Source organism: Siniperca chuatsi, linkage group LG6 (assembly GCF_020085105.1).
Source record: "Siniperca chuatsi isolate FFG_IHB_CAS linkage group LG6, ASM2008510v1, whole genome shotgun sequence".
Classification (NCBI taxonomy): domain Eukaryota; kingdom Metazoa; phylum Chordata; class Actinopteri; order Centrarchiformes; family Sinipercidae; genus Siniperca; species Siniperca chuatsi.
In genome coordinates, this window is record NC_058047.1 from 1,912,245 (window position 1) to 1,926,152 (window position 13,908).

General features: G+C 41.5%; 1 protein-coding gene across 2 annotated transcripts in view; it reads left to right on the forward strand.

Annotated features, from left to right (window-relative positions):
- Positions 1–13,908, forward strand: part of niban1a (niban apoptosis regulator 1a) — a 35,392-nt gene that overhangs the window by 16,404 nt on the left and 5,080 nt on the right. For both annotated transcript variants that reach the window (XM_044200739.1, XM_044200740.1), the window contains exons 2-10: positions 1,692–1,822; positions 3,181–3,309; positions 3,420–3,534; positions 6,262–6,426; positions 7,396–7,511; positions 10,385–10,489; positions 10,855–11,017; positions 11,276–11,454; positions 13,183–13,329. In XM_044200739.1, the coding sequence (XP_044056674.1) occupies positions 1,692–1,822; positions 3,181–3,309; positions 3,420–3,534; positions 6,262–6,426; positions 7,396–7,511; positions 10,385–10,489; positions 10,855–11,017; positions 11,276–11,454; positions 13,183–13,329 (1,250 nt within the window). The remainder of the gene's footprint in view (positions 1–1,691; positions 1,823–3,180; positions 3,310–3,419; positions 3,535–6,261; positions 6,427–7,395; positions 7,512–10,384; positions 10,490–10,854; positions 11,018–11,275; positions 11,455–13,182; positions 13,330–13,908) is intronic.

The following is a 13,908-nucleotide window of genomic DNA, read 5'->3' on the forward strand; positions in this document are numbered from 1 at the left end:
TTTGTTTTGTTTTTCCTAAGAAACTGAATCCCACCGGGTCAGGGATCTGGCCTGGTTTAGCAGGAACGGAGTGAAATCGGAGAGGTTTTTCTTTTCTCTCAGTAATCATCTGAATGTACTGCCAGCAGTCATAGGTTGACAGACCACAGCAGGGACTGAGGAGGGAGCACAAAGGGAAAGGGATCTGGTTGATGCTATACTGTATAGTGAGAGTGGCCTTGGAGACTTGGACAGAGATACAGAGTCTCATTGGACACTAGATGGAAATTACTCATACGATCAGCAGCCTTAGTGACCTGATTACACTACTATGCAGAGATCACCTTGGGTACAGTGTGATATCATCTGGTGTGTGTTATCCAGGCCGGAGGAAGACTTTGGCATGTCTCAGCACAGAGGGAGAGATGGAAAATGAGTGTAAAGATGAACTCAGGTTTTGTTTTTTTAGAAAGCTCTGTTGTGTGAGTGTGTGTGTGTGAAGCTTTTTGGCAAACGCAACATTGCACAGACGTCCAAAAAGTTTTGAGCAGTTATGACAAATTCAGTTCCAGCTTCATGTGGTTTGCCTTTAGTTGAGCATGGCTCTTTTTATGCAAATGAATCTTAAAGAAATAGTTCAATATTTTGGGAAATACTCTTCTTTCTTTCTTTCTGAGAGTGAGATAGCAACCTCATGTTAAATACAGAACTGGAGTCAGGGCGCGGTTAGTTACTGAAATGGGTAATAATTAACTGTTTAGTCTATAAGGTCAAATGTAGGGCTGCAATTTATCGATAAATAATGAATTTATTAACCATTAGTTTAACAGTAGTCTATAACAATGCCCGTCACAAGCTCTCAAACCCCAAGACGACTTCTTCAGATGTTTTGTTTTGTCCGACCGACAGTCCAAAACTCAAAGACATTCAGATTACAATGATATAAAACAGAGAAAAGCAGCAAATCCTCCCGTTGGAGAAGCTGGAACCAGAGACTGTCTGGCAGATTTGCCTCAAAAATGACTTAAAGCAGTGGTTTGGTTTTCAGTCATGTCAAACAGTGACAATATAGGGGAAACTATAGTAACAGAAGGTTGAATTTTATTGAAATACGTTTCTTTTCATGAATGTTTCTCATTAGGTTCAGTTTACTGAAAAATGTTAAGTTGTAAAGACAACACGAGAGCAAGACGGACTGCTTTGGATTTTGGATTTTACCGATGTGTTTGTTTCTTTTCGTTCTGTCTGTCCAGCTTGTATTTAACATGTGGTTTTGCTTTATGAATAAATCTCGCTACCCTGAATATTGTTTATTGTTCCCAAATGATTCATTCAACTTTAGTTCTCTCCATAGTTTTCCCCCTGCTCACGTGTGAATCACTGACTTCAAAATAGTTGCTGATTAATTTCCTGTCAGTCAAATCAGTGTCTCGGCTCTCGGTGCATGTTGGTCTGAAGTGAGTACAAATGTGGCGTCTTTGTGTTTGACAAGTCTTCGAACTGGATGCCCTGGCTCTACCTGTAACAACACGCCCACACCAGAGCAGCCATTTTCTTATTGTTGAGCTGAAATCTGACCTGTCCAGGTCAGCTTCAATGCTTGGGCTGTTGCTCAGTATTCAACACCGTCCTCGAGCGTAATCTGTGCCTTTTCTAAAGTTAAAAAAAAAAAATTAGCTAACAAGTGTCCTCTTCTCTCTGTCTCCCTGCAGGCCAGGCCGAGGCTGAGCTGAAGGAGTTCAGTCCGTACTACAGGAAGCAGTTCTCGGTGGCTCGTTTCTCTCAGGTAGAAGATGATCTGGAGCAGCACAAAGAGAAGATCACACAGCTGCTCCAACAGAGGGTACGTGTCAGGATGTTTAAACTGGTTCCAGACCCCTGAATCAGCGGCCGCCCATTCACTCTTTAAAATGGGTCTAATGAATCAGAGGTTTGGTCACAGGTTGGCAGAATAACTGCGTGTCGTCCAGCTGTGGGAGAGCCAGACGGAGAAGAGAAGTGTCAGTTCACCTAAATTACAAAGACAGGTTCAGGTGGATGATATCCCAAAAATGTGCTTCCCTCAAACTCACTAAAGAAAGGACTGATAGAAAACAATCAATAATGAACAAAAAGTAAACAAAGGTTATTAGCCCCCCTTTTGTCCCAATTATCCAATCAGGACACACCCGTGAATGAATTTATAAAAAGTTCAAGCTGAAGTATTTTCTCAACATCAAAACTGATCTGTTATTTAAATTGACTCATAAACTAATAATAGTTTTGTCTTGACTTTCTAATTGTTCCTGCTCATACTTTATATATATGTGTGACTGCCTGAAGTTTGCTTTTAACAAGATTTCAACACTATTTGTCTTCAAGAGAACCAGCATTGGTTTCTTGAAGGCATCGTAAGACTTCACCAAAGTGCAATCTTTTAGGCCTTAAGCTCGTTATTATGCTTCTCTGAAAGATGCACGTTAACGTCTCTGCCATCCTGTGCAGAGAAGGGTGTTATGGGTAACTGTAGGTTAGAAACGTACTACATACAAGTATAAAAGAAACGGCCACAGGAGCGGATCTGAGCGTGCACGTTCACCTTGAGTTATTTTCTCTCTTCACTCTTTGCGATGCAGATTTTGTTTTGGCTATTTGTTTCTTACTAGAAATAATTGTCTCGTTGCAGATTTATTTTATTATTATTTCTACTTCTATTCTATTAGTACTTCTTCTATCCCTGTGTGCGCTGACGTGACAGTGAGTTTCCCCTCGGGGTATTTCTGATTCTGATTGACCACCCGACTGGCAGCTTAATCCACACAATGAAGACAGTTTTTCTAAGGACTGTTTCTGCAGAGCTAATAAAAACTGATCACAGCCATGTCTGTTGATTAAGAGTAACAGGCACACTGAAGTCTTTTTTTTGTTATTTGGTTGAACCGAACCTTTTAATCACTGTAGTCGGATGAATTGTTGGACATTTCCCCAAATGTAGTTTGGACATAGTCATTGATGTTATTGTGCCATACTGTAATTACATACATGCTGACACTCTACCATTCTGTATTTAAGGGATTTTGTAATATAAAATGTAGAAAGGATTTCTAAATGAGTGGATTTAACCTTTTTCTGAGTATAAGTTATTTAAAGAATGAGAAGTTCCCTGCAGAGAGAAGTCAGCTGTCTGTTCATTGTGTGTGTGTGTGTGTGTGTGTTGACCAGGAGGCTCCTAAGGAGGGCGAGGTGCTGTATGAGGAGGGCATCCTTTACTTTGATGACAGCAGGAAGTGGAGGGAGCGGTACATGGTGGTGAGAGCCAACTACTGCCTGGAGTGTCACGACAGCCTGGAGGTGAGTGTGACCAAGAAGCCAACACATGCCAGCTGATTGTGTATACACTCCCATATAAAAGGACAATTTCACCTCTTTGTCTGTTGTTTTTCTTCTGTCCTCTTTATCAGACGTTTGTTAAAGGAAGTCCTCCACGCCAGAAGCTGCTGCCTACAGGGGGCACCGTTCTGACCACAGAGGAGAAGTACATGGCCATGGTGGACAGGTGCTTCCCTGATGATACCAGTGAGTAAAAGACTTAGAAATCTCATCATGCTTTGAGTAATAGAGAATAGTAATAGGCACGCTTACTAATGCCAACATGCTTTGAGCTGGATTTATTGGTATGGTGTTGACGTACATTGTTGTAACACGACATGTGGCGACTCTGTCTGAAGTTAGTCTGATTAACGTTTGTCTTTACCTCATTTCTGGTCAGCAATGTAATTATTCTGGTTTATAGTTATGCTATAATTCAGAGTAAGAGTATGTTGTCTTTTCACTATTCCTGTCAGCATCAGCTCTACTTTAATAACTGCAATATAATGCTACATAACATGCTAATATGCTAAAGATAGACATAACTTAGTACTTTTACTCAAGTACAATTTTGACATTCTTGTATTTTACTTGAGTATTTCCATTCTGTACTATTTATACTTTTACTCCACCACATTTCATAGAGAAATATTGTACTTTTTTTTGCCACTACCTTTATTTGATACCTATAGTTACTTTTTACATAAAAAACACATGATATGCTTATATGATATGATGCAGTACTTTACTACTAAAGTAAACAGAATACTATAATATTCTATAATAATATAACACTGTGAAAGGAGCCTTTCTGCATGATGAGTACTTTTACTTTTGATACTTTAAGTATCAGGACTTCAGGACTTTTACTTGTAATGGAGTGTTTTATGTGTGCAGATAGTATATTAGATCCTTACATGACTAATGTCTGATAAACATGCTAATGTTCAGCCTCCCCTCACAAAAAGTAATTTGTCCGTGTTTATTCGGAATATTTAAAAATACATGGATTTACACACAAATCCATGTTAAAAAATCAGGTGAAAATATGCCACACAGAGCACATATTGTAGTCTAACTGTTTATTTATTTAATTCTCTGGACTCTGGCAAATTATCAATCTTTAGTTTTTTTCCTTGAGCTGTCCTTGCTTGATCAGGACCTTGTTTCCTCTGGCAGCAGGAAACAGCTTTTAAATGTCTTACAAAAACCAGTTTTCAGAGCCGCCCTGCAGGCGAGTGTTTGATAACATGAGTTTTCAGTGGAACAATCCTTCAGTCATACCCATCACCGTGCTGAGTGTCCAGCTGTAGAACGGGTTTCCTCTGTAAATGCAGGCAGGTTTGAACAGGCTCTGGGACGGACTGTTTCCAAGGGATTTACTGTTTCCCACAAAAAGCAGCCGTGTGACGCACTCCATGACACGCAGGGATCAGACGCCTCGCTGCATGACAGAATACTGCCTCCTTCAGAACAGAGCGCTGACCTGGATTAACCAACACACCTGATCCACCTGGTCAACTAGCCTACCCTAACCCTAAACTGTGTTTAATACTCCACAGCAGGTCAGAAGCACAAGTGGACTGAGTACATAATTAAGTAATTAATTAATTAATTAGCTGATTAAGTGGCTGATTAAGGCCCTTTAGACACCCGTTAGCTCCCAAACAAGTTAGGAAGTTAGGGCCAGACAGAACACGGCTTCTGTATGAAAGGGTGAACACAGGTTAGTAATGACTACAGGATTAATATAAAATGTAAAAACCCCGATCACTACTGCACAGACTCTGGCTCCAAATGACGTCACCAGCGCAAGATGGCAGCTCCCGTATCCGGGATATTTTGGCTTCATTTTTGTACAGTGGCAGGAAGTGGAGACGCGTCGTCCATCTTTACATACCGTCTATGGTCACGAGTCAAACAAGCGTGATAGGCAGAGCATCTTCTAATTCATTCATGCTTCGCCATCATTTGCTCATTCATCAGCTGTTTGGCTACCAGCTGACTAGTAACGTCCAATCATACTCGTGCAGGTGTGCAGCACTGCCATTGTAACCCGATCCTTCTGAAGCTCTCATGCCAACACTGTTTGCTCTCTCCGCCACCCCAGCCTTCTCCGTATGTGTTGAAGCTTTCGCTGCCATTGACTTCGCTAAGGTTTAATGCTCATGTATGTGTTTATTGAGAGTTTCATCACAGAGCTTTTTCAACCAAATCTAACTGTATAACCATTTGCTATAAATGGTCAAGACAGTTTGTTGTGTTGTGCTCGTACTGTTGGGCCGACCCGAGGACCTTTTTACTCAGCTTGAAGGAGGTCAAAGTGTCATCTGGTTTGGTCGTTTAGAAAGTAGAAGAGCCAGTGAAGCTGTAAGAGCCTATTAACATTATATATGAAAGCTCAGAGGTCCATCATGCATCTCTTTCTTCTCAGATAGTCTGTCACAGGCAGCTGTTCACAGCCGCTGGCGCTTTGAGGAAGAATGATGCATTAATGCTTCAATGTGATTTTTAACTACTCCATTGTAACTCACACAGTAACCAATAATCAGCCCACTTACTGTACATGTAGGCCCAGGTCTTCCCCATAAAGGCCCCACTGAGTCGATGAAGCAACTTTCAGACAAAAGAAAATGGTGTCATTAGTTTTGGAGATATTCTGTCATGGACTGAAGCGTTGGGAATGACCTGTTGATGGCGCTAGATGAAAAGTCAGAGGTTAACTAAAGTTATTAGGAATCAGCTTCTGGGAAACATTAATATCTGAGCCAGATAATAGTTAGTCAAGATGGTTCACTCTGTCAAACCGACCAACCAAACATCGCCGCTGTGGTTAAAACATCGTGGTAAGAAAGCCATGGTGGTCACCATCAGCTGACCTTCGAACACCGTTTGTAGACTTCATCAAACGGTACGTGATGATTTCTGTTTCAGACGTGAAGGAGGACTTTGCTCCTCCTCTGTCGGGGATGCCCGGACAGTTTCCCGTCTACCTGCGTTTGCCCTACAGGAGAGACTACTACTTCTGCTTCAGACAACAGGCCCAACAAGCTGCCTTCATCTCCATCCTGTCAGACTGCATCAGACACCAGAACCAAGGTGAGACGCCCCGAGACCGCAGAAACACACACACACACAGTAGGTTTACCATCCTCTGCTACAATACTCTACATAACAAAAAACATGGGAGCATCACTTGGAAAATAACCTCTGAAAAAATACAACCATGGCAGTTGTCTTATTCAATTTAAAGCTGGGTGTCGTTTGAAATTTTGGGATAGTAGTGCCAATAATAACTCAGGGATCCAGCTTCTGAAATGGGAAGCTTTGCTGGTTTTCTGACACTTATATGATAGAAAATTGAATATCTTTTGGGTTTGGACTGTTGGTCGGTTAAAACAAGACATTTAAAGACTTAAACACCTTTTTAATTGGACAGTTTCACTATTATGACATGTTACAGACTAAATAAGTTATCGTTTAAATAGAAAAGAATAGGCAGATTAATCGATAATGAAAATAATTGTTAGTTTCAGCCCTTTATATGGAATAATATGGTCCTACCTACAGTATCATATTGATTAAAAATGACTAACATTCATAGTTCAGTAGATGGTCACTAATGATCCATGTTACACACTGCAGAAATGGATCATGTTGCAGTTGTGATTTGAGAAGTAGCAGCTCTGTAATCTGTAACTGACTGAATGAAACTGATCACAGCCGCTGTCTTCTATCAGTGAGACTGCAAACTTTGAAGCCGAGGGTTTGATACTCGCAAGATAGACTTTGGTTGTATAGTATCACTTAAACCACTTTCGACAGTTGCCATGGCAACCGCCTCACCACGCCAGCTCCGAGGACGTTTAGTCATGTCGATGAAGGAGAAATCTCTGCTCTGTGCAGCTGAGCGTGTTGGTGAAGCTTTGCATTTAATTCCGCTGATAAATGTCATGTCGCAGCGCTTCATCAAAGTGACGGCACATTGTGATGGCCGTTTATAATCGACTAGATTTTCTTTAAAACCTGTCTATGTGTTTTGTTTTTTGTCTCTTCCCTCTCTGTCAGACTTCCTGAAGAAGAAGACGTGTGAAGTGCAGGCCTTCCTCAAAGCCATCCAGCTCTACAGACAGGACAAAGGCAAATACGAGGTCTGGGACATGCTGATAGGAAGTGATGTCAGGGTACGTACCAAACTCTCAACTCATTTTGTGTGTTTTTAGATCCTCCTGCTGGCTTCTCCTTCATAAAAATACATACTACATTAAAACTAAACTACATACAGCACATAATATGTTTACAGGATTAATATCCCCTGTGTAAAGGAATAAAAGACTAATGACCCGGTCACACCCGAAAGTGGCACAGCAAAATTCATCTCATGCCTAAGTGAAATATTTGGTTCTAGAGGTTTGGTGACGTAGTGACTACTCACAGGGCTAGTTGGTGAACTACTGTAGCTGGTGAGCTAACTAACATGCTGGCCTGCCGGGAAATGCTAGCGCACTGTAAAACGAGTTTCTGTTTACACCCCCCCCGACATCATTTCATTCAATAAAGAGTTATTGAATGAATCAGTCGCTAACGTACGGAGCCCCCTAAAGGTCACAGCGAGAATGTTTTTGAGGACTACTTTTGCGTTACCTCGCAGTACTTTTCTTCTTCCATTCCTTCAGAGCCATATGTCTGTTTCCGCTCAGCTGCTCCCAGCGCGACGCAACAGTATATCAGCTCAGTGAGCTTTACTTTTGAACTGGGCATTAAGTCTGCTGATATAGTGCTACTGCTGTGTAGTAGTACTCTGTGCTGTACTGAACCCCAGAGGGGGTTCACTGAGGAAAGGGAGACGTCTCCAGAGGCGGAAAAAACAGATGCGCAGTTGAATCCACCTCATAAAGCTAATGTTCTGTATTTGTATGAGTCAAAAAAAAAAACACAAACGAGATGGCGACTGAAATGCTGCAAACAGAGTCAGTGGTTCTGTCACAGAAAGAGCAGACGGCACTGAACCACCTGCGGAGGTACAGCAGGAATGCAGACCAACGCAGGTTGGAAAGCTCTTTGTGTATTTGCACAGGGTCCTCTGTTCTTTGCACAAAACAAATTAAAGTAACCTTCAGTGCTGAAAGAGGGTTTTGGTAGAAGGCCTGTTGCTGTAACCTCAGTGTCACCGTTTCATTTAAAATCTCTAACATTCTGCCGTTCACAGACATAACAATAGAGAAGCTTCCACTGTCCTGTTTACAGACTGCAGTGTATTTGCATGTGGGAACAATGCAGGGCGGGTACGGCTGAGACATGGCTCATTTGCATCCTCTCACTCTGTTTGCTTTCATCTTTGGCTTCCAGCAGCAAAGAAATACTATGAGCATGGTGACTGAGAAAACACAGGAGGAGAGCTGAGCTTTTGTTCACTCAGACTGTCCTCCTTACTCTCGTTTTCTCTCGTTCTTCCTTCTTTACGTTCCTCTCTGCTCTGCTGTTGTGCTTCCTGCTGTTTTCCTCTCTGTTCCCTTTAAAGCGGAGCAGGAATCCTCCCACATAATGACAGTATAAATGCTCCATTGTGTTGTTGTTCGCTCACATTGTGTTTGTTCAAAATTAGTTGGAGGGGAAAGGAAGTTTGACTTGCTGCAGGAAGCTGCCCCTCCCCCCAACACACACCATTTAAAGTAAATTTGTTTTAGCAATAAGTCAGACATTTCCTGTTTTTTCTGCTGTTCATACACATGCAGTAAAAATACATACCAAAGTACACATGCTAGCACTCACTCATCACCATTTATTTCTTGTCTATCGTGTGTGTGTGTGTGTGTGTGTGTGTGTGTGTGTGCGCCCGCAAGTCAGAGCTGAGAAATGAAAAGAATGAATGAAATGTTGCAGCAGAAACAACCACAGCTGTAAAATCCTAAATCAATCAAGTTAAGACTTGACAAACAGTTATTTGGATAGAAAGTGTGTGTGTGTGTGTGTGTGCGCAGATTGTTCACTTACATATTCGTGTTTAGTAATCATTTACGTAATTGATCAAAAAAACAATACCAAATATTTCCAGGCAGCAGCTTCTTCAATGTGAGGATTTTCCTGCTTTTCTTTGTTTCATATTGGATTTGAGGAGGTGTTGGTTAGAAAACAGACTCATCAGCAGGCTTACAGATGTAGTATTTCATTTCCAGACACATTTCACATAAAACTTATTCTTTACTGTGTCACTGTGTCAAAAAAATGCACATAAGCACATAATAGGCCCCTTTAAACAAAGTGAAGTATACCCGGCTGTTTATTTTATCAATCAAATTTGATATCCGTTACCATATGCGGCCATATACTCAGGATATGACATAGTGGAGTCGAGGCCTAAATTTGTGAGTATAAGTTGACATAGAGCATTATCATAGTGGACTATTTTACACACCTGATTTCCACCAGGTTATGTTTTTGCAGGTTATCTCAAAAACTTTAGGATTGGATTTGGCGTGGATCGAGAATTCTTTAAGAAGGATTTCTTCACATCTCAAAATATGTTTGCAATTTTCTCATGAACTGCTGCCCTTCTGAATGAGGTTCTTGAACTAGGCTTGATTACTGGGCAAAGTGTGGAAACGTCAGTATTTCAACTATTTCAAATGTTTTAACTCGGTCTCGTAGAGGAGCCTTGAGTCTAAAGCCAGTTGAAAGACCTTTGATAGTTCAATAGTCACTGCTATGCTTACATGTGTGCATATTCTCAAATGAATATTTAATTATCAAATTACAAACAAACTAACTTGAATAAGGGTCTCATAACTAATTTTTACCCCAAGACGGCCAAATTGGTTAATCTGGTCCTGTATTTGTTGTTGATCAGACACAAAATGATGTGATCAAATCACTTCGGCGTGTAGTAACCTGTGATATGTTTGGTATTTTAAAGTATAGCCCGACCAATACTGGATATTTGAAGCCAATATTTATCAATATTTAGGAGTTTAAAAAAAATCCAATAATGATATATCAGTGGATAGTAATTTTCTTAAAACATTTTTGATATGGATCCGTTAGATTTGTGTGTTTGTAGGTGATGGCCAACCTGGTGATGGAGCAGCTGCTGCCGTCTCTTGAGAAAGACATGCTGCCTCGTCTCAAAGCCAAGAAGACAGAGAAGAAGAGAGTTTGGTTTGCTGTGAGTCACACTGTTAACTTGATACTTTTATGCTGCCGTTTCCTTGTCAACAAGGAAAATGAAAAATTGTTTTCATTTGCAAATTGGCATATGAGGAGCATTTAAAACCCATGTAAAAGTATGTTTCAGCGTTTATATTTGATGGAGTCTGATTGGCTCACAAATTTAACCCAGTTAAATCTGAAATAATATATTATGCATTCATGCTGTGGGCCATTCCTGCATTATACTGTGGCTCTACTGTAGCTGTAAAACTGCACATCTTCATACGGAGCGACTGCATTTTGTCAAGCAGTAAGAAAATGATAATGTTTTTGAAATGGTTTAAATGGCTTTTGTTTGATGAATTCACCGATTGTACCCAGACGGTGGAGGCGGCGTACATCCTGGTCCAGGAGCATCTGTTGGAGGGACTTTCAGCACTGAAGGAGGAATGTCAAACGTCGGTCCAGCAGCAGCAGGTGCTCATCCACTCCGACATGGACCAGATCCTCAACTGCAGGCGGCAGCTGGAGGAAAAAGTCCGAGGTAACAAACTTCTTCTGTTAGCCTTGTTGCTCTGCACATTGACTGATCCTCAGCGCTGTGAAATACAGGATGAGCTGCATTCCTCTGTGATCAATGTCAATGAAACTGGCTGTGGGTGGATGGCGCTGAAGAGCAGCAGAAGGGTAACGGAGGGTGAATCTTGCAGTGAAACACCTGCAGTGACGTCCTCTCTGCAGGCAGCAGGGGTTCAGGGTTCAGGGTGTTTTCTGAGAATAAACATTATATTTCTTTCTCCAGCCAAGGTATCGGAGCCAGCAGAGAAGCTGTGCTCTGAGTCCGTCCAGCCGTACCTGGGCTCAGTCCTGGAGGAACTGATGCAGCCAATCAGCTCTGGTTTCCAGGAGGGACGGCAGCTGAGTGAAAACATGATGGACCAGGTGTGTCAGGACGTCCTGCAGGAGGAGCAACTGAAAAAGGTTTGTTAATAATAAATATCCTCTTTTCTTTTTTTCTGTTATCGAAGACCAAACCAGACGTAATAAGAAACGAGTGACTAAACAGTCAAATGGTCCAACGCACTGAGAAGTAATGATCTTTACTGTCACCTCGAGATTTTGTTTTCCATTTGCTGAATTTATTGCAGTTTTACAGAGTTTATCTTTTGAGTGTGGCCTTATTCAGTTTTCCAGAAATATTCAGTTGAAGGCTTAATCGAAAGGTAGTTTGTAGTTTGTTGATGTTGGAGTTGAAAAGAGGCTGTCTGACTCCACACTCCTCCAATACAGGGCTCTGTGCAAAATATTACTATAAACTATTTGTAAACTACAATATTATAGTACAGTGTTAAATAAAACAGAGCTACTCAGCTGTCTAAAATATTGAAAATGCCATACTAAATTGAATGTGGGTTTACTGTAGCCTAAATGTGCAACTGTGTTATATAAAGGAAAGAAACTAACAACAAAAAAATGTCGATCAGACTTTGTTTTGGTCAAACACTCGATATTAAAACGATAAAGATTGGAATCAGACTTTTGTCTGAGCCCTTTGACTTTCCGACGCAAAATATTATTTGTCACTTCATAAGGAGGCATTGGCTTAGGGGCCCCCTGACCCAATGGACCCCCGGGTCGGAGGGATCACCAGACCACACACGCTGTGTTTGGCTGCCCAGCAGGTGTCACGAGGAAAAAACTTCATTTGTGCTTGTGAATTAATAACTTCTGTGTGTGTCATCAGACAATTTTGTTTACATTCTAACACAAGTTCAGGAAATATCAAAGACAGCACAACTTTAGTCAGAATCTGAACTATATCCACATCTCTGTCCAAAACCAAATCCAAACTGTAGAGCTGAAAATGATTAGCTGATTACTGATTAGTGGGTCAACAGAAAATTAATTGGCAAGTATTTTGAATAATCGTTAGTGTCATTTTTTAAGCAAAAAGGCCAAATATTCTCTGGGCTCAGCTTCTCAGTTGTGGGGATTTGCTAATTTTCTTTGTCTCATGTGATAGTAAACTGGATGTCTTTGGGTTTTAGACAGTTGGTCAGACAATACAAGCTAATTGAAGACGTCACCTTTGCCTTTATTTTCTGACGTGCTACAGACCAAACGATTAATCGAGAAGAAAAAAAAAAACGACAATAAAAATGATTGTTAGTTGCAGCCCTACAAAACTGTATGAAATCCAGTCAGCTCATTTAGATCACATAGTCCATATTTATTTTGCACTGCATTAGGCTCCACAGTGCACTAACTGATAGCAGCCAAAGCTGGCCAGTATTGCTATAACAACGTCCAATGTTGCATCACAACTGTAAACAAAATGAATGTGACAATCTCATATTTCAGTATCTGTAGGCATCTCATCAATATCCAGCTGCTACCCTGCTGCTCATCTCTATAAACAGATATCTGCATATGAATGCAGCTAAATCGTGGTCAGATGATAGCCGATGGGTTCCTGGATTGCCCTCTCTCTGGGTGCTCCTCCCTAACTGACTGAAGTAGACACAGCAACCTGTAACTTTAGTTCCTACTGTTCTGTTATGTTTGACATTGATTTGACAATAATTTTAGGCACACATTTGTTTTGTTTCCCTGCCGGGCTCCTTTCTGCTCTGTAAAGCTAACGAGGCTATTTTCTTCTCCTCTCCCCCTCCTCCCCCTCCTCCTTCTCCCCCTCCTCCTCTCTCTCAGGCTCTTGCTAACATGGCGAGCCCGAACCTGCTGAGCTGCTACCAGAAGATCGGCTCCCTGCAGGAGAGGCTGCAGCACCTGCGGGACAGATTTGGTTTCTCAAACATCACAGAAGTGATCCACAGCGCTCAGATCGACCTGCAGCAGGTACAGCTGCTCTCTCTCTCACCGACACACACACACACACACACACACTAACAGTTTATTTATGTCCACATAGAAGAGAACAGTACAAGGACACAAATGTTGGAGGTGCAGTACATTCACAAGATCATGGACCGTAGGTCTTCACAATAGAAAAACATACAGCAGCTACCAATGGTAACGGAGACAGCACAGTATTTTGCAAGCAGTTTAGCCCCCTTTCCCAAGTTGTTGAAGCCTTCTTACAACCAACCTGTGAGTATGTCCTAGGCTGCCAAATATCTGCACCTATAACCCAGCTCTGAGATGGTCTTTAGGAGTGGTTGGTATTTAATGACCTTGGTCATAAAGGCTTCCTTTAAGCTAAAGTCAAAGGTGCAGGCCTCCTCTAAAACAAACACTGACTTGGACTCTTCATTGACCACTACAACATCTGGTGTACTGGCAGAGAGATGTGAAAAAATACCCGGGTTACTATTACAGAGATGGAACATGGAAGGTCCTTCGATAGGTCCTTTTGTTATGAGGTCCAGTATTGTGTCGTGATGTGCTACGTACGATCCTTTGTAAGCGTCACAGCCT